Source organism: Chlamydotis macqueenii, chromosome 12 (assembly GCF_036417535.1).
Source record: "Chlamydotis macqueenii isolate bChlMac1 chromosome 12, bChlMac1.mat, whole genome shotgun sequence".
Classification (NCBI taxonomy): Eukaryota; Metazoa; Chordata; class Aves; order Otidiformes; family Otididae; genus Chlamydotis; species Chlamydotis macqueenii.
In genome coordinates this window covers 8,664,089-8,687,804 of record NC_141567.1, presented here as the reverse complement: position 1 = coordinate 8,687,804, position 23,716 = coordinate 8,664,089, and the positions used below count along the sequence as shown (strand labels likewise).

The following is a 23,716-nucleotide window of genomic DNA, read 5'->3' as shown; positions in this document are numbered from 1 at the left end:
AGCGCCTGAGGACTTCTGGGGGCTCAGGGCGACTGAGGAGCCGCGATCGGCAGGAGTGAGATGTGGTACCATGCCATGATCGGCGAGCGTGCATCACCATGTGCCAGGTACTGGCACCTCAGCACACGCAGCTGGAAGAAACTCCCATCACCTGCACAGATGCCACATGAGCACCTTCCTGCCACCGAGACGTGAGAAAGCGCGTTTCTGGCACACAGCCGTGCATCCCTCCCCAGCGCACGAGCAGCACCCATCCGCAGCCTTAGGTGGGATGGACTGTCCAAGCCCCTGAGCTCTACGCCTTCTCTGGCGGCACGGACAAAGCCAGGGCAGAGCAGCAGGTAAAGCGAGGCACCGTCCGCCTGCGTCAAGGGTGCGGGGAGGGGGTGGGAGCCCAGAAAGACAAAAGAAATGGCCGAGCTCGGCCTCAAGTGTCGAACCCGCCATTGCCAGGCGATTCCACAAAAATGCCCATTGATGGGATTTCATCCATAACCGAACGGGAGAGCTCGCACGGCCCGGCTCCTAAGGTGGCTCCTTCGAACGGCAGGGACCAAACAGCCCCTTCTTCACCTACCCCTGAGCCTGGGTGGGTTTGCATTCCCCGGGCATCTGGTACAAAGCCCCTTCACCTTGTGCCTCCAGCGAAACCCACTGCACAGTGGTCAAGTTGTAGGAAAAGATGGGAAATAATGAGTTGGAGCACGCAATGTCCCAGGACATCATTTCTCCAGGGTGAAACCCACAAACGATATTTTCCATTTATCCCCCAACGGCACATGCCGATTCTTCCATTTCTGGCTGCCTCTGCCCATCCCCAGCTCTGCCTGAAGAACAAAGACATCACGGCCCAGCTCCAGAAACCTCACCCACGTCTGGCCTACGCTGCATCCTATCACTCCGCTGGGAGAATCCCACCAAGAAGAGGAACCCACCGATGAGGACCACAAATGCCAGGACTTGGGCTCTTCTCCCTGCACAGCCAAAAAAAGGCACCTTCCCTTCTGGGTTTGGGCTGTGCAGGGGAAAAGATCCAGCCGAAGCCAACAGCTACGCGAACAGGGAAAAGGGCTAAGCCACAAAGGGACCCATTTGTAGCCAAAATCCATCCCTAGCCCAAAGATGGACCCTTGGGGACCCTCTTTCCACTGCGGTACTTTAAAAAAAAAAAAAAAAAAAGACAAAAAAAAAAAGACAGAAAGACGAGACCTAACAGTGGGCTGCCAGGGACTCTCTACATGCAGTGGATATTTCGCAAGCAGGGATTTACTGGGGGACTCCTTGCCCCCCCATCCACGCGGGCATGAGCTGGGGATGCTCGTACCACTGTCCCCCATCACTCTCTGCCACCTTCCTCGTTAATGAGGGGGGGCCGCCTCCTCGCATCCCCCGAACACCCATGGCTTCACACTGACAACGGGGGCAAAAATTAAGAATTTAAGCACCAGTAAAAATTCAACCGCGGTTTCTTTCTCGCAGAAACTAAAGGCCAAATTGCTCAGTCCTATCTTGATCCCCTTTGAGGGGAACTGCTCCAGGATAAGCGAACCAAGCCCACGGCCTGGAAAAATACCTGAAAAATCAGCTCAGGACAAGCAATTTTGGGGAGAAAAAAAAATTTAGGAGTCAAGGGTGGTTTCTGACCAGCTGATCGAATAGCAAGGTGAAAAAGCTTGCATCGATCCTTTGTAAGAGTTCACATGTAGACAGGGATTTCCACACGTCCATTTTATTTAATAAAATTATATATATAAATATTTATATACGCACACACAAAGACATTTATTATATGTGTGTGTATATATGTATTTTTTTTTCCACAGATCCCCTTTTTATATTTTCACCTTTTGCAATTACAAAAGCCAGGGAGAGAAATACCTCCTGGGTTCTGCCAGTGCAGAAACACTCCCACCAAACAGATTTTCTCTAACACGCTGCTCGAATGATTCCTCCTGAATTATATTCATTAGGAATTTGAATGTTTCTTTCCTCCATCCCCCATCAAATCATTACTCCGGAATAAATGCATTCAGCAACCACCTTGCTCAGTTCCCTCCTGCTTTGTTCAGTCTAGTTTTAAAGCATCTCCACTGAAACCGTTTGCACCTGACTCTATGCTAGCGTACAGAAGGGGAAAAAAAAAAAAAAAAAAAAAAATAGAATTGAGTGCCACTCACAATATTGTGGAAATAATTGGAAAATTATTTCTTAAAAATAGCCAACGTAATAAAGGAGGGAAAGGACTACATTCCCTCCTCCCCACCTCCGATCTCTTCCACAATTTCTGGGATTGCATCGAGCATACATATTCCAGACGGGCTGGAGAGAAGGAGGTTGGATCTTAATGACACATCTTTCGCTGCCTTTGGAATGAATGATTCATTCGGATCTCGCCGAGACTCGGTGCCACAGTTGAGTTACATTTCTAGAAAATCCGTATCTTTAATTCTGGCGCTGCGTGTGGGACCCAGCAAATCATGGAATTACTGCTGTAACTTCGGATTAGTAACGCTTTCTAAATGATAGTCTAATTCCAGGCCTTCATGCTTTTCAGCGTTCACACTCACACAGCCTTTTCCCTGGGAGGCTTCCTGCGGAATTAGTGCTGGCGTCTTCGTCTTTCTCTGCCCTTTTTAATTTCTCCAATGACTTCTCATTAGAATATATAATACCAACAGCTCCTCAGAACTTTTCTTTCTCCCGGTATAGCCAAATTCAGGCTGAGATCCTTTTTCCTTACTGCGGTTATGGCGGTGCATTGCCGGCCCTGGAAGGGTGCACAGGCATATTTAGCTTTGCGGGCCTGCGTGGCGTCTGACGCCATTCTCCCATGCAAAGGAAGGTGGAAAACCTGCCTCTGAGGTGTGCGGGGCTCCCGGCTCTCAGGGTGCCTCAGCCCTGGGGTGTTACCCTCTCCCCTCGCCGAGGGATGCTCGGCCACCGTGAAAAGGATGGGGCAGGGTACCTACGCCCCATCGCTCCGAGCAGTGGGAGCGCAGCGGCATCTTGCCCACTTCTCCCTGTCTCTCGGGGGGCAAAGAGCCCACTCTCACACCAAACACCCCACTCGCAACCCCAGCCACAGGCAGCTTTTTTTCTGCAGCCTCGCCCGGAGCTGTCACGGCCCGCGTGGGATCGCGGCAGCGCGGGGATCGTCCCCGCGGGATGCGAACGGCCGGCGCCGGGCGAGGGGCTGGCGGCGATGCCCCACGCCCTGCCCTGGGGTGCCAGGGGGGCCCGCGGACCCCGGCCCCGGCCAGGGGCGATCGCCCCACGCCAGCTGGGAAAACGTGCGGGGAGGCTCGGCGGAGAGCGGTGCTTTGTGTCGCCATGGGAACGGAATGCAGATTTGCCAATTGGGTTTTTTTTTTCTTTCTTTCTTTCTTTCTTTCCTTTTTTTTTTTTCCTTTTTAAAAAATAAATTATTTGTCGGACATTGTAATACGTATTATGTTTTAACTTGTGGGGCTTGCAGCGGAGGTGAGGGAGGCTTTGTGCCTTGCCAAGCACTCGGCTCCCAAAAAAGCTCCAGGGCCGGAGGCTGCACGCCAGAGGGGTGCACCCAGCAGCAGGACCCCTTCTCTGGGCATCCCCCTCCCCCGAGACACCCTCCCCACTCCAGCCACGGACAAAAGCAACGGCCACGGCACAAGAAAAGTGATCGCATTATCGCCAACTTGACCTTCCACGGGGAGGCCGGGATAAAACCCAAAGCCGAAAAAAAAGAAAAGGAAGAGAGAGGAAGGGAGAGAGGAGAAATAGAAAAACATCCCAAAACCGGGGTTTTTCGAGGTCTGACCCGTCGAAGGGGACGGGGGAGGATTTATTCGGGGCAGGCGCTCGCCCCCTCCATCCTCCCAGCGCCGCGACGGCCCGCAGCCCAGGAGCGAATTTCGAGGTGCGCTGAACCCCGGGTTTCTTGGGCGACGAAAGCGTTAGCGCAGGGCTCGCCTCCCCTTCCCCGGCCCTCCCGCCTGCCGCCGCCCAGCCACCGGAGGGGCCCGACGGGGCGGGCGCGGAGCCGCAGCCCTTACCTGGAGCCCCGAGGGCGGCAGATCCGGTGGGGTCGGGTCCGGTCGGGTGGGCTCTGCACCGCCGGTCCCGGCGCGGCCGCATCCCCCGGGCGAGCAGGTCTGGAAGTCATTTCTACTTTCGGTTATCTAGCTTTATGATGGCTCCACAACACTCATACAGCTAGATAACCAAAGACAGAAACATCCCTCCGTCGGGGATGCCGGCCATCCGTCCGTCCGTCCGTCCGTCCCCTCCAGGGTGCGGGCACGGCCGGGGCAGGGCGGCCGGGAGCTGCCACCGGGAATCACACACACACATAAATATATATTAAAAAAAAAAAAAAAAAAAAAAAGAGAAAAAGATAAATAGGAGGCGGAGAAGGGGAGCGCACGGCTGCGGGGCTGGCTCAGGGCGGGCTGCGGGGAGCCGGGGCCGTGCGGGGCCCTGCCCATCCCGCCGCGGTACCGGTCGGGGCGATCGCCGCTCCCGCTCCCGCCCCGCTGCCCAACTTCTACTCCCCTCGCATGGTAATCGCCCCCTTTGGGAAGTGACGTCACACCGCGCGCAGCCAATCCCCGACCTTACATTTAAATCAGCGCCTCCTTTCCCGCGCTTTACAGCCCCGGCCCCGAGCGAGCGGAGGGGTCGCGCCGCGCCCCCGCTGTTGGACGGGGCGGGCGGGACGGGACTACCGTGAGGGGGGAGGAACACGACACCGGCCTCCCCCGCCGCCCCGCCCCTCTTCACCCCCCGATCTGTGCCGGAGGGGCTGCGCCGCGGGTCCCTCTGCCCCCCTCGCCCCCCCGGCCCGGCAAAGGGAGGGGGGAGCAGCACCCCTGCACAGCCCGGCGGAGGGGAGCCTCCTGCAACTGGCTTCCCCCTCCCTGTCCTCGGCGCTCCCCTTTCTCCCCGTCCCCTCTCCCTTTCTCTTCTCCGTCTCCCCGGCCTTTCCTTTTCCCTCTTCTTTTCCCTTTCCGTCCGTTTTCCTTTCCTTTTCCCAACCCTTTTCCCCACTTCCCACCACGCCGTGCCCCCCTCTACCCCCTCAATCCAGCACACCCCTCTCACATCTTCGCGCAGGGTCCCTTTCCCCGCAGCCGGGCGCGGGGCCCGCCCGTCCCGAGGATCCGAGATCTCACGATCCCGCACTCATCCTCTCTGCTCCACTTTCCCTCCTTATTTTAATTATTTCCCCTCCAGCTTTCGCTATTCCCCGCACAGGTTCTTAACGCGGTGTGCGTACAGCGGCGAATCCGGCACGTATATAATAACAATAATAATAAGAAAAATAAATAAAATGCCAGGAGGTAAATATGAGGATCTGAGGTGCTTATCTGACCTACTCCGCATTAAAAAAAAAAAAAAAACAAATGGTAGTCCCTTGCCGCTTCTAAACCTCGCTTTCCCTTAAACCCGAGCCGAGGGTAAAACGCGACCCTGCTGCAAAACGGGGGATCGGCCAAACGAAGCGATCGCGGCTGAGCGCAGCCCACCGGTCCCACCGGCTCCCGGCCAGCTCCGCTCCGTTATTTATTTCTTCCTCCCTCCTTCTCCGCTATTCTCTTAAAAATAAATAAATAAATAAACGAATAAATAAAAAAAAAAAATTAAATCTACCAGCTCAATTACGCTAAAAGCTAAAGCACGGGCGCTGCCAGCCCCGGTGCCCGGCCGAGCCCGGCCCCCGGTACCCGCCGGGTCCCTGCCGCCTCCCGGCCAACGAGAAACCGGCCCGGGGGAGCCCCGGCCGCCCCGACGGGGCCACGGAGGGTGGGGAGAAGTCTTTGATCCGTCCCCAGCCCCTCGGTGCCTTCCTCGCGGCCCGTGGGCTCGGCCGGGCTTTATTTTAGTCTGCCCTGGAGAAAGAGGGGGAGACAAAATTTTTTAAAAGCCACGAATCGGATCTCCTTAATTTTCCATGCCCAGATTTTCTCCTGCTGTCAGAGCGATGGATGCCGGTGCGACCCCCGCCCGGAGGTGCGGAGCCGAGCGCACACGGAGGGCTCGCCTGGGGCCTCAATTTCGCCCCACGGGACGGGTCTCCCCCGAGCAGCGCGGGGAGCCCCCTCAGCCTCCCCCGCTGCCGGGGGCTCCGCTCCGACCGGTTGCCGCCGTGCGATGCCCTCCGCCCGCCGCGCCGAGCCCTCGGCTAGAGCGAGGATGCTGCGGGGGAGGCACCACACCTCGCCCCGGGCTGCTCGGGGCGGCAGAGGGGGTTCCCTCCCCTCTCCGCCGGGCAAAGGAGGAGATTTTCTTGGCAGAAAAATACAAAATATTATTTTTTCCCCCGCTGCTTTTCGGCAAAGCCTTGCTCTGCTCCGAGCCCTCGCCTTGATCCGCTCCGTGCAGCAGAGCCCTGGTACCTGGGAGAAAATTGCGCCTTGCGCTTGGGGTATTTCGGGATATTTTTTTTAGGCGTTGCTTTTTTTTTTTTCTCTTCTGTTAATTTGAATTTTGGAGGTTTGGAATTGTTGTTTTTTAAATTTCCCCCCCCCCCCCTCAATTTAAGCGGATCCGTACAAGATGGCTCCTTGGCACAGCGCAAAGCACCAGTCAGCAACCTGGGAGCGACCGGTGGGAGCTGCGCGGGTCCCGGACCCCCGGCAGCCTCAGTGGGCAGCCCCCGCAGGCAGCCCACGTCCTGCCTCACTCCGGCAGCCCACGCGGGCCGCGGGGTCCGTGGGACCGTCCCGTTCCCTCACTCACCCAAGAGAGCGAATGGCCAGCGGCTGCGGGCGGCCCGACGGGGCGGGGAGGGGCGGCGGGGCCCTGGCCATGGTGCTGCACCGTCCGCCCCCGCGCGACCGCGGACCAGCCGTGGAGCCCCGCCGCCCGCTCCCTCTCCGGGGGACCCCGGGAAGAGCCCCGCTGCCGTGTGCCGGCCCGGTCACCGGGCTGGCCCGGAATTTCTTTAACGTGGTGGCCCTGTAACGAGTCCGCTGCCTTCCCTCTTCTACGTCCTGCGCGTCTGACGTCACTTTTCTTTAATTAGGAGAAGTTATTTTTAGCCAACCTGGAGTAACCCCCCGCGCCTCGCCTCCTCGAGCCGCATCTTCTCTTAATTGTTTGGTTTTAGGGATTTTATTTTGCTTGGTGGGTTTTTTGTTGTTTTGGGGATTTTTTGTTTGTTTGTTTTTTTTTTTTTCTTTCCCCCCCCCCCCCAAATCGGGGCTTCGCACAGAAGCGGCAGCTCCCGACGAGCGTGAGGGAAGCTCATTGCTTTGTTTCGCAATTAAAAGCTGCCTCTGAGCAAGCCCCGGCGCTGAAAAGGCAAAACAGCGGCGTCCCATGTCCCAGCCTCCGGCTGCTCTTTTTTTTTTTTTTTCTCTCCGGCCGTCGGGGGCCGGGACCCAGGCAGGGACGAGCCCGGACCCTCTTCGCTCGGCGAAGCCGGGGGTGGAGGCACGTCGAGGGGATCTGGACAGGTGTGGGCTCTCAGGCAACCTGCACTGCTATGATTCGGGTTTTCTTAAGGCTGAGGCCTAAAATACGTTTCACTTCCAGGGAGATACGGGGGAAAAAAAAAAAGCCAATAACAACAAAAACAAAATTAAAAAAAAAATTAAAACCCCACACTAACAAACCCCAAGGAAATAAGCATTTGCAGTCGCGGCAAAGGAAGGAGCAGAAGGGAAGAATGAACAGGAGAAAAAAAATGGAAAAAGCAAAAAAAAAAAAAAAAGAAAACAAAACAAAAGAAAAGAAAAAAGAAAGGCAGAAAAAATATAATATAAAATAATATATATATATTTTTGTAAAGCATAGTGAAGAGATACAGCAAATGGAAAATAAAATAAATCCTCCGAGCACCAGAAGCTTGTGGCGGCGGATCGGGGCACGGCCCTGCCGCTCCTCCACGGCGCTAAACCCGAGCGGGGGAGCGGGACGCCCCGGTGCCCCCACCCCAAATGAGGCCCCGCAGCAGCCCCCGCTGCACCGGGAGGAAGAATTTCCCCGGGAGCCCGGGATTTCTCCCGCGGCCTGAGGTGACGGGGAAGGCTTAGCCTCGTCCGGGCGTTTTGTCCGGTGCCGCCTCTCCGGCCGGTGAGCCGTGCGGTTTGGGGACCGCTCGGCAGCCCCCCGGCCCCGCTTGGCCCCGACTCCTCCGCCGCCCCGTGGGGCTCAGCTCGCCCCAGGTGCCGCTGCCGAGCCGCAGGGTCCCGAGCAGCCGGGGAGAGGCTACCGGAGCAGACGCGTCCCCGGCGGCAAAAGGTCCCGCGTGTCCCCGATGGGTGGCCAGGGGCAGGGGAGCGGCGCGGACCCGGTCCCGCGTGGCGCCGGCACCTGGAGGCTCCCAACTTTCCCGGTAGGGACCGGCCCAACTTCACCTCCCACCTCTCTCCCTCCTTCCTCCCCCCCGGCAGCCGGTGTGTGTGTGTCCCCCCTCCTCGGGTGAAAAGTCCCCCCGCGCCCTCCCGCCTCCCCGGGGCCGCCCCGCCGAGGCGGCGATGCCCGGCCGCGACACTCACTCTCGCAGCCGTGCCGAGGGCAGGACGGCGACTCCCGGGGGGCGAAGCGGGCGGCGGGGGCTGCCACCCCCACCCCCTCACCTCCACCCCACCCCTCCTCCACGCCCCCCCCCCCACCTCGGGCGGGCAGGGGGGCGGGCAGGGCCCAGCATCGGCCCCCGGCCCTGGTGTCGGGAGCGGCGGGGGGCGGCGGGGGGCGGCTCTGTCCGGGCTCCTCGCGTCTTCCCGGCCGCTGCCGGTACCGGCTCTGGGTGCTGGCCGGGAGCTGCGGCCGCCGGCGGGCTGTGCCCGCACTGACGTCAGCCCGGCAGCCTGCGATGCACTCCAACCATGGCGGAGAGGAGGAGGAGGAGGAGAGAGAGGGGGAGGGGAGGAGGCGGGGGGAGGGAGGGGGGAGAGGAGGAGGACGGGAGGCAGGCGGCGGCGGGGGCTGGTGGCTGGCAGGCTCCGCCGCGCAGAAAGCGCAGCCCCTCCGCCTCACCCCTTCATTACCCGCCCCCGGATAGAGCTGCGAGGGGAAGAGGGGCTGTGTCCCCCCCCCACTCCTCCCCATCCCCCTCCGCCGTGGGACCCCCTCTGTCGCCCGCTCCCACGGGGCCGTCGCCGCTCGCCTGGGGGTCCCGCTCTGCCCCCCGCCCCAAGGAGCGTTCCCCCGGGGGGGAGAGCCGGGCAGCCCCCCCCTGCAGCCCGGGAACCCCGTCGGCAGCCCCCCCGCTCCCTCCAGGACCCCCGCCCCAAAGCCACGGCGGAAAGCGGGGAAGGGGCCGCCGCCCCCCCGGCCCCGCTGTCCAAATGCTGAACGGCCCCGCGGCTCCGGCCCGGCCTCCGCACCCGTCGGGCAGAGCCCAGGGCCCCCGGGCTGCCACCCCGGTCCTGGAGGGGGATGTGGGGGGACACACTCCCCCATCCTCGCCCCGACGGCCAGGCCGAGCCCCGGGGACCGAGACTGAGCCGGGGTGCGGGCACGGCGGGTACCGGTTGCGCCTCCTCCTCCGCTCCTCGTTTCCACCCTCCCCATCTCCTTTACAGGGTCACGCAGACATTTCTTCCCCCGCAGCCTTTGCAGTAAGGCAAAAAAAAAAAAAAAAAAAAAAAAAGCCCCCAAGCCCCCCAAATCCCTCCTGGCACACCTTGACTCCGCTTCCGACTTCTCCTCTTCTTTCCCGCGTGTAACCCGGCTCCTAAATTTTTTTTTTTTAATCTCCGATTTTCTCCAGCGATGCCCTGGAGCGGCTCTGGGGAGCCTCTGGCCGCCCCGATGAGCATGCAGGGATCCCCGGGCAGGTTTTCTGTGTAGGAAAAAAAAAAAAATCAACCGATCGAGCCCGAGAGATCTGCAACCGCCGAGCACGCCGCCTCGCCTTTACATTCGCGTTTTTAAATTCCCCCGTTATTTCCCTTTTTGCATCTGCGAGTTGCCGCGAAAGGAAATATAACCCCAAATGCCACCGCCAGCAGAAACCGGAGCTCGTTGCCAAATTCCATAGTATTTTATTTTAAAAGCAATTAAGTAACACCACGTTAAAAAAAAAAAAAAAAAAAGAAAAAAAAGGCAAAAAAAAAAAAAAAAAGCAAGCGTCTTCTCTTCTTCCCGGGGAGTGTAAGAAATCCTTTTGCTCACCCAGAGTCGAAAACCTAATGGCATTGTCGTTAAACACGAAAAGGAGAATATTAAGAAATTGCAGCACTCCCTCCCGAGCGCTCCCCCCCCCCCCCCCCAGTTTATTTGCCCTAATAATTAATTCACAAGAGCTTAACTTCGGTGTAACCCTGGCGCTCTTTTCATTAAAAAATCCCCGCGTTTCCTATTGAATTAGATCTGCTCCATTGTCGCTGAAATGAAGACGCCAAACCAACTTTTACCCTGAGCATTTTCTCACCAACCCAAAGAAAAGTCTCTCTCCTTTTTCTTTTCTCAGATTTTTTTTCTTTTTCTTTTTTTTTTCTTTTTTTTTTCTTTTTTTTCTTTTTTTTTTTTTTAATTCAAGCACCCAGGCGATGGACGTGTCCTGCAATTTAACTACTTTCAAATTCTTTGTTCGGGTCCCACCGGGGCTCTATTGTCACCCTATTGAGAGAGCTTATTGCCAAGTCAAGCCTGAGCGAATTGAGACACGCACGGGAGGAGCCCCGGGAGCTGGGAGCGGGTTCCGTGGGCTACTCCGCCCGTGGGGACTCCGCTCCGGCCCCGAGGGAGCGGGCAGGGCGCGGGGCAGGGGCTGCCTGCAGTCGCCGGGGCCGGGGTAACCGGTACCGATTTCCCCAGCCGCCAAAGCGGCCCCGGCCCCGCAGCGCCCGCAGGAGTCTGGCTCGAAGGTGGGCATGGGGCAGCCCCGGGCCTGTGTACCCATCACGATCGGGCTCCTTTGCACCCCCAAAGCATCCCCTCCTCCCCCTCAGCCGTGCCAGCAGCTCCCGGGCTCCGTTGCCAGCGCTGCGGGCAGGAGCGGGACTTACCCGGGGTGCCCGCCGTGCCGCCAGCCTCCCGCCCTCGCCTTCATCCCGAAACGAAGGGTCCTCCCCCCTCCCAACTCCCCCAACCCCCCCCCGACCACTTCACCTCGGAGCCCCCTCCCTGCCGCTTCCCCTCGCCCCCTCCATCCCTCACTTTCGGAGGTGCGGGGATCGTCTCCCGAGCGGGAAAACGGCGGGATGTGCTGGGGGGGGGGGGGGGTGGCGTTCCTTTTCCCTTTTCCTTCCCCCTTTCCAGCTTGGAAAAAGGGATGTGAGCTGGAGAAAAGGGGGATACGAGCTGCGGGGAAGTATTATTTCAGAAAAAAAAAAAAAAAAAAAAAGAAAGAGCGGTGCTGGGCACAGATTCCCACGTAAGCCCGTACGTCACCTATAAAATTTGCCCGTTTCTCCCGTTTCTTGGCTGTGGGCTGGGGTGGCTTCGGCGGCCTCTCCGCCGCGCCCCAGGGGAAGAGGAAACCCTTGACCCCTGGCCCCGGGGGCAGCAGGGTTAAACAAAGTCCCCCCGCCCCATTACCCGACCGACAGCATCGAGCCCCTCCGCCCAGGGCGGGGAGCGGGGTTTCCAAGGGGGGGTGGTGGGTGGTGTGGAAAATCGCATCTCGGGGGGTCGCATCGACGGGGCGTACAGGAGATGCTTCCCCAACACATAAACAAAGAGGCTAGAGAAAAAAAAAAGCAAACATAATAAAGACTCTACACACCCCATCCCGGCTTATGCACTGCAACCGGCCCTGCTGAAATGGCAGATTTGGGGGGTTTATTTCTTTCTTTTTTAATTTTTTTATAGTGATGATTTTATTTTTTTAGTTGTCGAACCTTCCCTGCTCTCACCCAGGTGAGGTGCAGCCACACCGAGCAAAGCAGCGGGGCCCATTATCATCGCTGTCCCCTTCAGAAATAAAGCGGTGTGAATAATTTAAAAGAGAATTTTTTTTTTTTTACCCCTTGCAGGTGGATGGATTATTTTTTTTTTTTTGGTGGGGGCAGTTTTAATTTTTTTTTTTAATTTATTTTTTAGCGATTTAAAAATAAATAGATTAAAGACCCTCAAGGGGAGTCCTTCTCCAGAGCAAGGGGTCCCCAAAGCCTTCCCCAGAGCGTCTCACCGTCCCCATGCTGGTGTAGCCTTTTTGGAGAGGAGGGCTCAATAACTACCCCCCCTCCCCAGTTCTGCACCTCCGGGGGGAGGGAGCTGTGCGGCCTCCGGCCGCACAGCTCCCTCCCCCCGGGGGTGCAGAATTGCGAAAGGGGGCACCCTGGAGTCAAGAGGGGCGAAGGAGGAGGGGGGGGTCACACTGCTCTGTGCCACAAAAAAGCGAGGTGACCAGTACCGGAGCCCCGACGGCCCCGGCCCCCGTGGGAACCGGCCCGACGCGACCGGTAGAGGCGGGGCCGCAGCGCCACCTGGCGGCTCGGGACGGAGCCTCTGGACGTTCAAGGCCAAAGCGACCCCGGAGTTTTTAAACGGCGAGTTTTCGGGGCGCGGGTGGGTGACCCGGCTCCTGGTGCGCGCTGCTGATGGGCTGCAAGGAGCCCCGGAGCCGCGGGACGTGAACGCAGGAGTGGCTGCGTGGCCTCGCAGCCGCCCCCTGCCTTTTTCCTCCCTGTCTCTCTGGTTAAAAACGAGAAGAAAACGTGACCCACGCGTGAAGTCTGACGCGGGTAAAGGAAAACTGACAGTTTCTTAAAACACACTGTCTGTCGACCGCGGCAGGACTCGAACCTGCAATCTTCTGATCCGAAGTCAGACGCCTTATCCATTAGGCCACGCGGCCGCCGCTAAACGCTGCTTCCGCACGCCCTACTGAGCTCACGCTGACGGACCGTACCACGGGGCGCGGGGGAGGCGAGGGGCGGGGGGAAACGGGACGGGACGTCAGCACGGCCGGAAGCTCCCTCGGGCGCCGCGGGTTGGAGCCGCCCTCCGGCCCAGGCGCGGGAGGCGCGCGCCGGGAGCGGGTAGCTGCAAGAGCGGCGGTGCGGGGGGGGTGCACGCCTGCGGGGGGGTGTACACGGCTGCGCAGGGGGGTACCCGGCTGCGGAGGAGGGGGGTGTGCGTACTTATGGGGGCTGTGCAGGGCTGCGGGGCGGGGGGGTGTGTGTGCACGGTTGCAGGGGTTGCATGGATGCGGGGGGGGGGGGGGAGTGTGCACGGCTGCGGGGGGCGGGGGGGGGGGATTGCGTTCCGTGGGATGGTTGCATTCCTGCGGGGAAGTGCGTGTGCACACCTGCGGGAGGGATTACACGGCTGCGGGGGGGTGGCAGCGCAGCCGGGCAGCCCGGGCTGTGCGTGGCCGCAGCTCACCCCCGCCACCTCCGTTGCTCTCTCCCCGCAGGTCCGGCCGCCCGGGGGGAGCAGCCCGTGCTTGGGGGTCCGTCCCCAGAGCAAAGTGGGGGAAGATGAGACCCTTGCTCTGGAGGAGCTCGGTGCGGGGCCGCGCTGCAGCCCCCCGCCCCAGGCCCCGGCGATGCACCTCCAGCTCCTCCGCCAGCCACCCGCTGCCGGAGAACCCGAGCCGGGAACCGGCCACAGACCAGCGGCGCTTCAACCCCCTCAACATCCAGATGCTGTCCAGGACCCTCCACGAGCAGATCTTCCGGGGGGCCCGGGTGCGCTACTCGGAAGCGGAGATCCGGAGGAGCGTGGAGCACCTGCAACGCCACGGCCTGTGGGGCAAGGAGACCTCCACGCTCCCCGATGTGGACCTGCAGCTGCCCCGCATGTACGGGAAAAACATCGACGAACATTTTCGCCTCCTGGCCCAGAAGCAGAGCTTGCCCTACCTGGAGGCGGCCCACGAGCTGCTGCGGTGCGAGCTGCCCCCCATGCCAGCGCAGTGGGCCTGGCAGCTCGGCTGGACCCGCTACGGCCCCGACGGGAGAGCAGAAGCCATTGACTTCCCCGAAGAGCGGGCGGTGGTGTTGGACGTGGAGGTGTGCGTGGCTGACGGCCACTGCCCGACGCTGGCCGTGGCGGTCTCGCCGCACGCCTGGTGAGATACGGCGCTGGTGGTGATGCTTGGGGTCCCGGTGGTGGAGGGGATGCAGCTTTGGGAAGGGGGGGGATGCTCCTGAGCGGAGCCTATTCTTGCAAACCACTGCCAGCTTGCAGAGAAAATGCAGCAAAGCCTTGAAGCGTGACTCTGTGCGTCCTGGTCAGTGAGTGCAGCACTCCCCAGGGTTGGTCACCTGTCTCCCGTGGGTCAGATCCTACTCCGCGCCTCACTTTTGGTCCCAGGAGCCCATACTTTTATTTTTTACAGCTGTGTGGGTGCTGCTTGTCCTCCGCAGGTACTCGTGGTGCAGCAAGCGGCTGCTGGAGGAGCGGTACGCCTGGTCCAGCCACCTCACCCTGGCCGACCTCATTCCCTTGGAGAGCCTGGCGGGCGCCAGCTGTGCCGGCAAGCAGGACTGGCCGGAGAGAGTGGTGGTGGGGCACAACGTGGCCTTTGACCGGGCGTTCATTAAGGAGCAGTACCTCATCCAGGTAACCCACAGTACCGTTGCTTCGTGCCAGCAGCTGCAGTTTGTTACCTGAACAGTTGTTTGTGCTGGCTTTTCCGGGTTGTTTTGGCAGAGGCTGTTCTGCACAGATAGCCCAGGGTTGTGCTCTCCTTGTCCTGCAGAACGGGTTGAGATTTGATCCCTTTAGAGGGAGATATTCTTGCATCCCATAAGGTTACTGGAGGCTGCAGGGTTGCAGCTGGGAACACGGCAGGTTCCCCCTGCGCTGGGGATGCTCTCAGTTCTCAGAGGGGAGAGGTGCCGGGAGGCAAAGCTTTGCTTTGGCAAAAACAGCCCAAGCAGAGGACTTGCAGCTCTTTAACGCAGGGCGGTGCTTGCTGGCAGCTGCAGGACATTTGGCAGCACGTTTTTCCTCTGGCACGTCCCAAGCCACCTCTCCTCTCTCCCCCGATGCGTCCCAGGGCTCCCGGGTGCGTTTCCTGGACACCATGAGCATGCACATGGCCATCTCGGGGCTGACGGGCTTCCAGCGCAGCCTCTGGATGGCTGCCAGGCACGGCAAGAGGAAGGGACTGCAGCAGGTCAAGGAGCACATGAAGAAAACGCGCACCAAAACTGAGGGGCCAGCTGTGAGTAGGGGAGCTGAGCTGCTGGCAGTGGCGTGGGAGGCAGGGGACCGTTTGCTCCCATACTGGGACTGTCTGCTCCTGTCCTGGCAGAGTCCTAGAGCAGCTCTGCTGGGTGAAGCTCTCGCAGAGCCTTCTTTGGTTTAAAATGGAGCAGCAGCATCCTTTACTCCTGATCTCGGCTGTGGCCAGTCCTCATCCAGCAACATTTAACCCGCATCTCATTCGCAGGTCACCTCGTGGGACTGGGTGCATGTCAGCAGCATCAACAACCTGGCAGATGTGCACGCGCTGTATGTCGGGGGGGAGCCGCTGGAGAAGGAGGCACGGGAGCTCTTTGTGAAGGGGACCATGGCTGACATCAGGAATAACTTCCAGGTGTGGGCACCAATCCCAATGTCCCTATGGGCAGCAGGAGCTGGAGATGGCAGCTGGGTGGGAGCAGCTGCTGGGGTCATTTCCATTCTGCTGCCCTTTCTTCTGAGGGCTTTGGGTGTGCGTGGGGCTGTGACATCCCTCATCCTGACACAGCCCTGGTGCCTTGCCCCGTGCTGGCAAAGGGGCTGCTGCTTTGCCTGCTCTCATCTGCCTGTGCCCCCAGGACCTGATGTCGTACTGCGCCCGCGATGTCCAGGCCACCCATGAGGTCTTTCAGCAGCAGCTGCCGCTCTTCATGGAGAGGTGAGAACTGCTGAGCTGTGTTGGCCAAGGGGCTGTGGGAGGGTTGCAGTCCCTCTGGGGACAAGATACAACTCCTCTTGTCCTTGGGGTGGTGGCAGGAGGTTGGGGTCCCTGAACCCCATTTCAGAAAGGACCTCAGACTGCCCGTCTGCACACGAGAAAGAATAAATGGCAGCGCAGCGTGGCTGGTGGAGGCAAGCAGATTTACTGAGGCAGACTGGAGTGATACAGCTTTGGGGTTAGTGTGCAGGGCTGCTTTTAGAGCAGTGATTTGATTCTCTGATTTAGGTGAGAGCAGACAGAAAATAGAGGAGTTCTTATGGGCTGAGGAAAAGAGTGTTGAGGGCTGAGTAGGGCTGGGAAATTCCAGGTGAAGACATGATACTGCAAAGCACACTTGTGTCTGGCATAGTCTGGTCCTTCCAGGAAAAATCCCCTCCGGCAGACATCTAATTCCTCACTGCTTCGGGCTCTAGGTGCCCCCACCCCGTGACGTTTGCAGGGATGCTGGAGATGGGGGTGTCCTACCTGCCAGTCAACGGGAACTGGAAGAGGTACCTGGATGATGCTCAGGGCATTTACGAGGAGCTGCAGAAGGAGATGAAGAAGTCTCTGATGAACCTGGCCAACGATGCCTGCCAGCTGCTGCACGAGGACAGGTACCTGTGGGCTGGGGTGCAGGTCCTGCTGCATGTGGGTCAGAAACCAGGCACTGGGTGGGCCACGGGGGGCTGCGGGTGGGTGCTGGGGAGGGGAGCAAAGCTGCAGTGTGACAATCGTCTGTTGGCAGGTACAAGGATGACCCCTGGCTCTGGGATCTTGAGTGGGACACGCAAGAGTTTAAGCAGAAGAAGAATCCAGGGAAGAAGAAGAAGAAGAAGGATGAAGACGGGAACAGCAAAGCCCCTGCCAAGGCGATGGGCTCAGACAGCTCCACGCGGGAGTGGCAGGAAGGTGAGCGTGGGTGGTCCCTGGGGACGAGGGATGCTCAAGGGACGCCTTCCCATGGGCGCCCAGACAAAGGGACGTGGTTTCTTGCTGCTGGCGCGGGGTCAAGCATCGCTTGCCTACGTCCCCGTGCTGGGTCACATAGTGGGGGTCAGACTTGAGGTCCCCGTCCCCAGCACAGAGGGCTCTTTGCCAGCCAGTCTTCCTTGTCCCACCAGACCCCGGCCCTCCCAGTGAGGACGAGGAGCTGAAAGCCTCTGCGAGCCAGCTCTGCCTGGAGCGTCTGAAGGAGACGGTTGCACTGCAACCAAAGAGACTCCAGCACCTGCCAGGCCACCCAGGGTGAGTTGGGGACCCTGAGTGTCCCCGCCGGTTGCCCTGTGCTCTCTGACTTGTCTCTGCTGCTGCCCAGCTGGTACCGCAAGCTGTGCCCGCGCCTGGAGGAGGTAGGGTGGGTGCCGGGACCCAGCCTCATCAGCCTGCAGATGAGGGTGACCCCGAAGCTGATGCGCCTGGTCTGGGACGGCTTCCCCCTCCATTACTCAGAGAAGCATGGCTGGGGCTACCTGGTGCCGGGGCGACAGGACAATTTGCCGGCAGCCCCCTTGGAGGAGGAAGGCCCTCCCTGCCCACACAGGTGAGGGGGACGTAGCGGGGTGTCGAGCTGGGGGCTGCCCTGTGGAGGAGTTTGGGAGCTCCCTGAGATCCTGCCCAGGTGCTGCCCCAGAGCCTCGGTCCCTGTCGTGGCTGTGTGAGCCCTGCTCTCTGCCCTGCCAGGGTGATCGAGTACCTGTACAGGCAGCACTGCCTGGAGAAGGGCAAGGAGCAGCCCCCAGGGCTGGAGGCCGCCATGGAGGATGAGATGCTGGTCATGGACGGCAGCACGATATGGCAGAAGGTGAGGGAAGGGATGGAGGGTCACTTGGTGGGAGGGAAATGCACAGCTGGGCTTATTCCCATGTGCGTGCAAAAACCAGCCCCGTGCACGGCTCTTGCGACTGGAAGTAAGAAGTTTTTTTTAGTAAGTGTTAAATCACTGGAGAAGTAGTTTCGGATCTCGCTTCCCCCGTGATCCCTCTGTGCTGCAGGTGGAGGAGCTGGGCCAGCTGGAGGTGGACATAGAGGAGAAAATGAGCAGAGCAGACCAGAGCCTGGCGCTGGTAAAGGGGATTTCCTGGGGGATGGGGTGGCGAATTGGTCCCTCTGTCCTCAATTTCCCCCTCCCGCCGTGCTGGGGGCATTCCCAGCATCTCCTCGCGTCACTGGTCACAGGAGGAGATGGATGAACTGTACAAGCCGGCGACGGCGAGGAGCCAGCCCTCCTACCACCACGGCAATGGTCCCTACAACGATGTCAACATTCCCGGGTGCTGGTTCTTCAAGCTGCCTCACAAGGCAAGTTGGGTGCCCCTGGGAGTCTTCCCTGGGGCTTCCTGGCCACCCCATGCCCCAGCTCCCCTGATTCTACTGCACAGCCGTGTCACCTTGCCTGTCACCCCGGTGCTGCAGCACTCCTGGGACCCCTGTGATCTTGTCCCATGGGATAGGGTGGTGGAAAGGCCCATTTCTAGCTGGGGCAGGAGGATGCACAGAGCTTTATTCTTGTCGAGCGGTGGCATGCTGAGCCCTGGCACCTCTTTTGCTGCTAAAGGACGGCAATGCTAACAACGTGGGAAGCCCATTTGCCAAGGATTTCCTGCCCCAGATGGAGGATGGCACCCTGCGGGCTGCCGTGGGCCGCACGCATGGGACCAGAGCCCTTGAGATCAACAAAATGATCTCATTTTGGAGGAACGCTCACAAGCGAATCAGGTGAGCGGCCACATTCAGCGGAATCATGATATCCCTGCGGACGGGCAGAGGCTGTGTTGCAGCCAGGGGAGGTTGTGCAAATGCGAGGGGCTCAGCATCTCACCTGTTGTGTGTCCCCCCAGTTCCCAGATGGTGGTGTGGCTGAAGAAAGGGGAGCTGCCTCGTGTGGTGACCAGGTACAGGGAGCAAGGGCCCCAGCTGGGACCACGAGCCCTTATATGCTGCTCCGGGAGGGCTCTCGTGGGATGATGCTCACCCTCGCCTCTGTCCCAGGCACCCCGACTATAACGAGGAGGATGATTACGGAGCCATCCTGCCGCAGGTGGTGACCGCGGGCACCATCACCCGCCGGGCAGTGGAGCCCACGTGGCTGACAGCCAGCAACGCCCGGGTACAGCTGCGCTCGGGTCCTTGCAGGGGTGTTTTTGGGCACCCTCTGTGTATTTTAGACTGGTTGGAGCAGCCTGGCTTGGAAATAGGAGTTGGGGCTGGATGGTAGGGTTTGAGGTGGCAGGGCTGGTGCTGAGGCCCTTCTCTTGCTGATGTGCTCTGACTTTGGGAGAGGGGAGGGAGTCAGCAGAGGCTTCTGAGCCTTCAAAATTTGGTGAAAGGAGAAGGAAAGCCTGAAGCACTTGTTTCTTTCCTTCCCCAGGCTCCCCTTCTGTGCTGGAAGAGCCTGGGGGGAGTAACCAAGTGCGATGCCGCACATGTGTGTTAAACTTGGTTTTGATTTTTGATTTTCAGAGCAGAGCTTAGGGCATGGGGAGTGCCACGCTGGCACACAGGAGGAAGGCTGCTCCCGTGCTACTGAGGAAGAGAGGGAGGTGCAGGGCTTGCGCTGAGCTGGCTGTTGTGTCCTGCAGGCCGACCGGGTGGGCAGCGAGCTGAAAGCCATGGTCCAGGTGCCGCCTGGCTACTCCCTGGTGGGCGCGGATGTGGATTCCCAGGAGCTCTGGATAGCCGCTGTCCTCGGCGAGGCGCACTTCGCTGGCATGCACGGTGAGCCAGGGCTGTGCCGCAGGGGAATGGGTTCACTGGGTAGTGGGGTGACCCCCAAGGCCAATCCCATTTGGTGTCCAACCCCTGCTTCCCTCCCGGCAGGCTGCACAGCGTTTGGCTGGATGACTCTGCAGGGGAAGAAGAGCAACGCCACAGACCTGCACAGCAAGACGGCCGCCACGGTGGGCATCAGCCGGGAGCACGCCAAAGTCTTCAACTATGGGCGCATCTACGGGGCCGGGCAGCCCTTTGCCGAGCGGCTGCTGATGCAGTTCAACCATCGGCTGACGCAGCAGCAGGCGCGGGAGAAGGCTCAGCAGATGTACGCAGTCACCAAGGGCATCCGGAGGTGGGTGCTGCTGGGAGAGGCAGAGGGTGAGCGGAGATGAGGATGGTGGCGGTGTCCCACGGGACCTGGGTGTGGGTCACTCTCCCCTCCAGGTTTCATCTCTCTGAGGAGGGAGAGTGGCTGGTGAAGGAGCTGGACCTGGCTGTGGACCGGGCAGAGGATGGATCAGTGTCAGCCCAGGATGTCCAGCGGCTCTACAGAGAAGCCATGAAAAGGTGAGACGCTCCGACCTCACGTGGCTCTGGTGGCACTGGGGTGTGAGGCGGAGGCAGCTGCAGCCTCGCGGGTAGAAAAGGGAGAATGGGGTTGGATGGTCCTGATCCTCCCTCCCTGGTCTTCCAGGGCTGAATCTGTTTGATCTGGGGGCTCCCAGTCTCTCCCAGTGAGCAGTTGGCAGCAGGAAGTTCCAGGGGCTCATCTGGGTGCCTGAAAGCATTTGAGGCTCTCAAACAGGACTCGCAGGCACGTGTCATCCTTCCAGCAAACCTCCCCTCTGCCCCACCAGATCCCGGAGGAAGAAGAAGTGGGACGTGGTGGAGCACCGAGTGTGGGCTGGAGGCACTGAGTCCGAAATGTTCAACAAGCTGGAGAGCATCGCCTTATCCCCGTCCCCGCAGACCCCGGTGCTGGGCTGTCACATCAGCAGGGCCCTGGAGCCCGCTGTGGCCAAGGGGGAGGTAAGGACAGGGCTCTGTGCTGCTGAGCTCTCGACTTTGCTTGTCTTGCCCAAAATGGCAACCCCAAATTCAGCCTTTCTTAGATGGTGGAGATGCAGTAGGCTCTTGGAGCCGTGGAGAAACCCATTGCCCCTATTCTTTATCTGCATGCCATCAAGAAAACCCAACAACCCCGAATTTAACAGGCTTCTTGCAGGAGCTCTCCTGTATTGGTACCCGGCTCTGGACCGCGATGCTCCTCTAGCATCCATCTGTGTTTCTTTCTTTTCCAGTTTCTGACCAGCAGAGTGAACTGGGTGGTGCAGAGCTCGGCCGTTGACTACCTGCACCTCATGCTGGTTGCCATGAAGTGGCTCTTTGAGGAGTTCGACATCAACGGGCGCTTCTGCATCAGCATCCACGATGAGGTGCGCTACCTGGTCCAGCAGCAAGATCGCTACCGGGCAGCCCTGGCCCTGCAGATCACCAATCTCCTCACAAGGTGAGATGTGACGGCTGTGGCATCTCCTGGGGACGGGCAGCAGTGCCTCGGGGTGGGACAGGGCGAGCCCAAGGGACTGAGGTGACAGTAAAGGCGTTAGCTTTGCCCGCAGCAAGCTGGTGTGGAGCAGTTCTCTTCTGCTCAAAGGAAGCTGGCAGCGCTGGAGGTTGCAGTTCCTTCACGTGTGACTCGGGTGGCTATAAATGGAGCTCAGCTTTGGTTTCCAGGGATAATCTGCTGGCAAGAGGGGGAGATAGCGTCAGCTTTTGGCTCCTGCAGAGACAGGGCCAATTGGTCCGCCCTGTTGGGATGCGAGCACATCGCCTCCTGCTCCCTTCAAGTCTGTGGCTGTCACATGGCAGCAGCCCCTGGGCTTGATTGAGCAGCCAGGAGCCTGAAACTGTCCCCATCCCTCATCTCCCCTCTGCCTTCAGGGGACAGCACAGGGACACTGTGCTGCAAGCACCAGTGCAGCCTGGAAAGCTCCTGACCTCAAAGGCCTCCTTTCGATCCAGCTCCGGCACAGCCGGCTTTGCCACATCCCCTTCCCGGCGCTGCGGGGTGTTAGGTTGTACGGGAGCTGGCCAAAGCCGAGCTGTTTTCTCAGGTACAGCAAACAGCCTGTCTGTGCCGGTGCGGCAGGCACAGCGGGGGCAGACGCCCTGACGTTTGTGCCTTTGAGCTCGCTCCTGCAAGCACAGGGCTTCCTGCTGGGAAAATCCAGCACCGGCTCAGCCTGGGAGGATTAGCCAGCAGCGAAGGGCCGGGTCCTTCCTTTCCTCCAAGGAGGCTCAGCGTACTGTTACCGTTCCTCCCACATCCACTTCAGCAATACTTGACCCTCCTGCTACCTGGGACTTAAAAAGCACCTTTTCTTCCAGCGGCTGAGTGACATGGGTGCTGAGCAACCTGTTCCTATTTTGTGAAGCTGTGGCTGATCAGAGCCAGGTGTGACCCCGCTAAGGGCAATGTGTAGCACCAGCCCACCTGGTCTCTTGTTCTTTCAGGTGCATGTTTGCCTACAAACTCGGCCTCCAGGATCTGCCACAGTCAGTGGCTTTCTTCAGCGCAGTGGATGTTGACCAGTGTTTAAGGAAAGAGGTGACCATGAACTGCGCGACGCCATCAAATCCCACTGGGATGGAGAAGAAGTACGGCATCCCTCGAGGTGAGTGGTGTCCGTGCAAGCTAACCCTGCCCTGCAATCCCTTCTGCAGAAGCTTCCCCTGCTTAGGCAGAGCACTTGGCCTAAGCCGTTCCCCAAGGGCTCCTCCGTTTAGAGGCACCTTATGAGCCCCTTGCTTCACGCCCTGCAGGGCAACTGTCACCCTGGTGTCCCTGTTTCCTTTCTCAGTCCTTGAGTAGTTTGTGCTGCTGTTTCCCAATATTTCTGATGGCAATGAGCTGGGCCTGGTTCTGTTATCTATGCATGTTTGCTTTGTGCCCCTCAAGGAGAGAGGAGGTCTCCTGTGCACTTTTAACACAGCCCAGGATTGAACTGTTCCTTCTCTGAAACGAGAAGGAACACCCTTGTATAGTTTGCCCTCCAGACTCAAACTTTTCCAGTCTTTGGTGCTTTCTCTCCTTCCCCACTCCCCCTTAGCCCAGCACATCGCTGTTCAGAGAATTACCTGGGCATTGCTGCGTTCTCCTCCATCAATCCCAAGGCCTACAGTCGTCCCAGTCTGCACTTGGTGTAACCCTCTAACTGCTGCAAACATTTAACTCTTGGCTGGGAGCTGCCTTAAACAGCTCCTCCTTGGTGTGCAGCAGCGTTCTCCCAGATAAGAACCACCTGCTCTCAGCTTTGTTCCCTCAGTCATTGGGCACAGCAGATGCTCCACTGTTAGGTGACCTTTATTAAGAGTCTTACAGGCACAAGGTGCTTTTAGAAACAGGATTTGTGTTCTGTGGGCAAAAAAGAGCACTTCTGTTCTCACCAAGAGCAGGGCAAATTAAACAAGTGCACTGCGTCAGGGTCAGCAAAAACATTAATGGCAAAACCAGCCCTGGCAGAGGAAGCTGTCACCTCTCTGCTTTTCTGAGCTGCACGCAGCAGCAAGTTTCAACTTCGAGGTGGAACAGCTCGTGTTCCCAGCTTCCTGCTGGTCCTGGCTCCTGCGTTCCCACCACCACACAAAACAGACGTTAAAATAAACTTAGGGTTTTTTTTTGTGATAACATGCACAGAACTAAAGCAAATCATGACCGTCAGTCTCTTACGCTACAGTCTCTGAGTGTACTGCAGAATGAAGGGAACTGATTGTCCCATTGTCTTCCAGGAGAAGCACTGGATATATATCAGCTAATTGAAATAACCAAAGGTTCACTGCAGAAGAAATGATGACGCTAGAGTGCCAGAATGACAGTTGTCCAGAGAGCGTGCCAGCGCCTGGCTGTCCTTTCAAGAGATCTTTTGGCAGGGACCGATCCTGGTCACTCCATTCCCTTTTTGCTGTAAGAAGGGATGTTCCTGGGGAAGAAGATTTTGATAGCAGCACATTCGAATAGCAGAGGTGCTTCCAAGGGCAGCAGCCAGCTGTAAAACCTGAGACAGTGGCTCAAGTCGCTGCTTGTACACCCATGGGCACAAAGGAAGAAGTCCTAAATATTTGGCAAGAGAAACAACAAACCATCGTCTTCATATACGGAGTTCTCCAAGGCCAAGGCGAATCTGCCACAGAGCAGGCACGGTAGGAGGAGGCAGCAGCAGCAACGCC

The 23,716-nt window shown here is 59.0% G+C and overlaps 2 protein-coding genes and 1 non-coding gene across 9 annotated transcripts in view; 1 reads left to right on the top strand and 2 right to left on the bottom strand.

The window, feature by feature from the left end:
* LOC147599228 (uncharacterized) overlaps nt 1-10,038 on the bottom strand; it is a 41,539-nt gene extending 31,501 nt beyond the window's left edge. For 4 of the 7 annotated variants that reach the window (XR_015259889.1, XR_015259890.1, XM_086757294.1 and 1 more), the window contains exon 1: nt 4,035-4,489. Coding sequence is in view for 3 of the 7 variants with exons in the window: in XM_086757294.1 (XP_086613420.1) it covers nt 4,035-4,116 (82 nt within the window). In the remaining 4 variants the exon portion in view is untranslated. Of the gene's footprint in view, nt 1-4,034; nt 4,490-8,483; nt 8,536-9,613 lie in introns of those variants that run through there. The other 3 variants (XR_015259891.1, XR_015259892.1, XM_086757296.1) reach the window with 3 other exon arrangements.
* A 2,622-nt stretch (nt 10,039-12,660) lies between these two features.
* Nucleotides 12,661-12,733, bottom strand: TRNAR-UCG (transfer RNA arginine (anticodon UCG)). Its single transcript has one exon. It is a non-coding gene; the product is annotated as a tRNA-Arg (tRNA).
* Nucleotides 12,734-12,874: 141 nt separating this feature from the next.
* POLG (DNA polymerase gamma, catalytic subunit) lies at nt 12,875-23,419 on the top strand. The gene is made up of 23 exons (XM_086756964.1): nt 12,875-12,917; nt 13,295-13,951; nt 14,250-14,445; nt 14,885-15,052; nt 15,281-15,427; nt 15,651-15,730; nt 16,207-16,389; nt 16,521-16,684; nt 16,897-17,020; nt 17,091-17,315; nt 17,456-17,576; nt 17,767-17,838; nt 17,951-18,073; nt 18,330-18,490; nt 18,613-18,666; nt 18,764-18,881; nt 19,354-19,489; nt 19,592-19,838; nt 19,931-20,053; nt 20,344-20,515; nt 20,788-20,996; nt 22,004-22,164; nt 23,279-23,419. The coding sequence occupies exons 2-23, from the start codon at nt 13,359-13,361 to the stop codon at nt 23,338-23,340; spliced, it is 3,639 nt and encodes a 1,212-aa protein (XP_086613090.1). The 5' UTR covers nt 12,875-12,917; nt 13,295-13,358; the 3' UTR covers nt 23,341-23,419.
* Nucleotides 23,420-23,716: the final 297 nt, after the last annotated feature.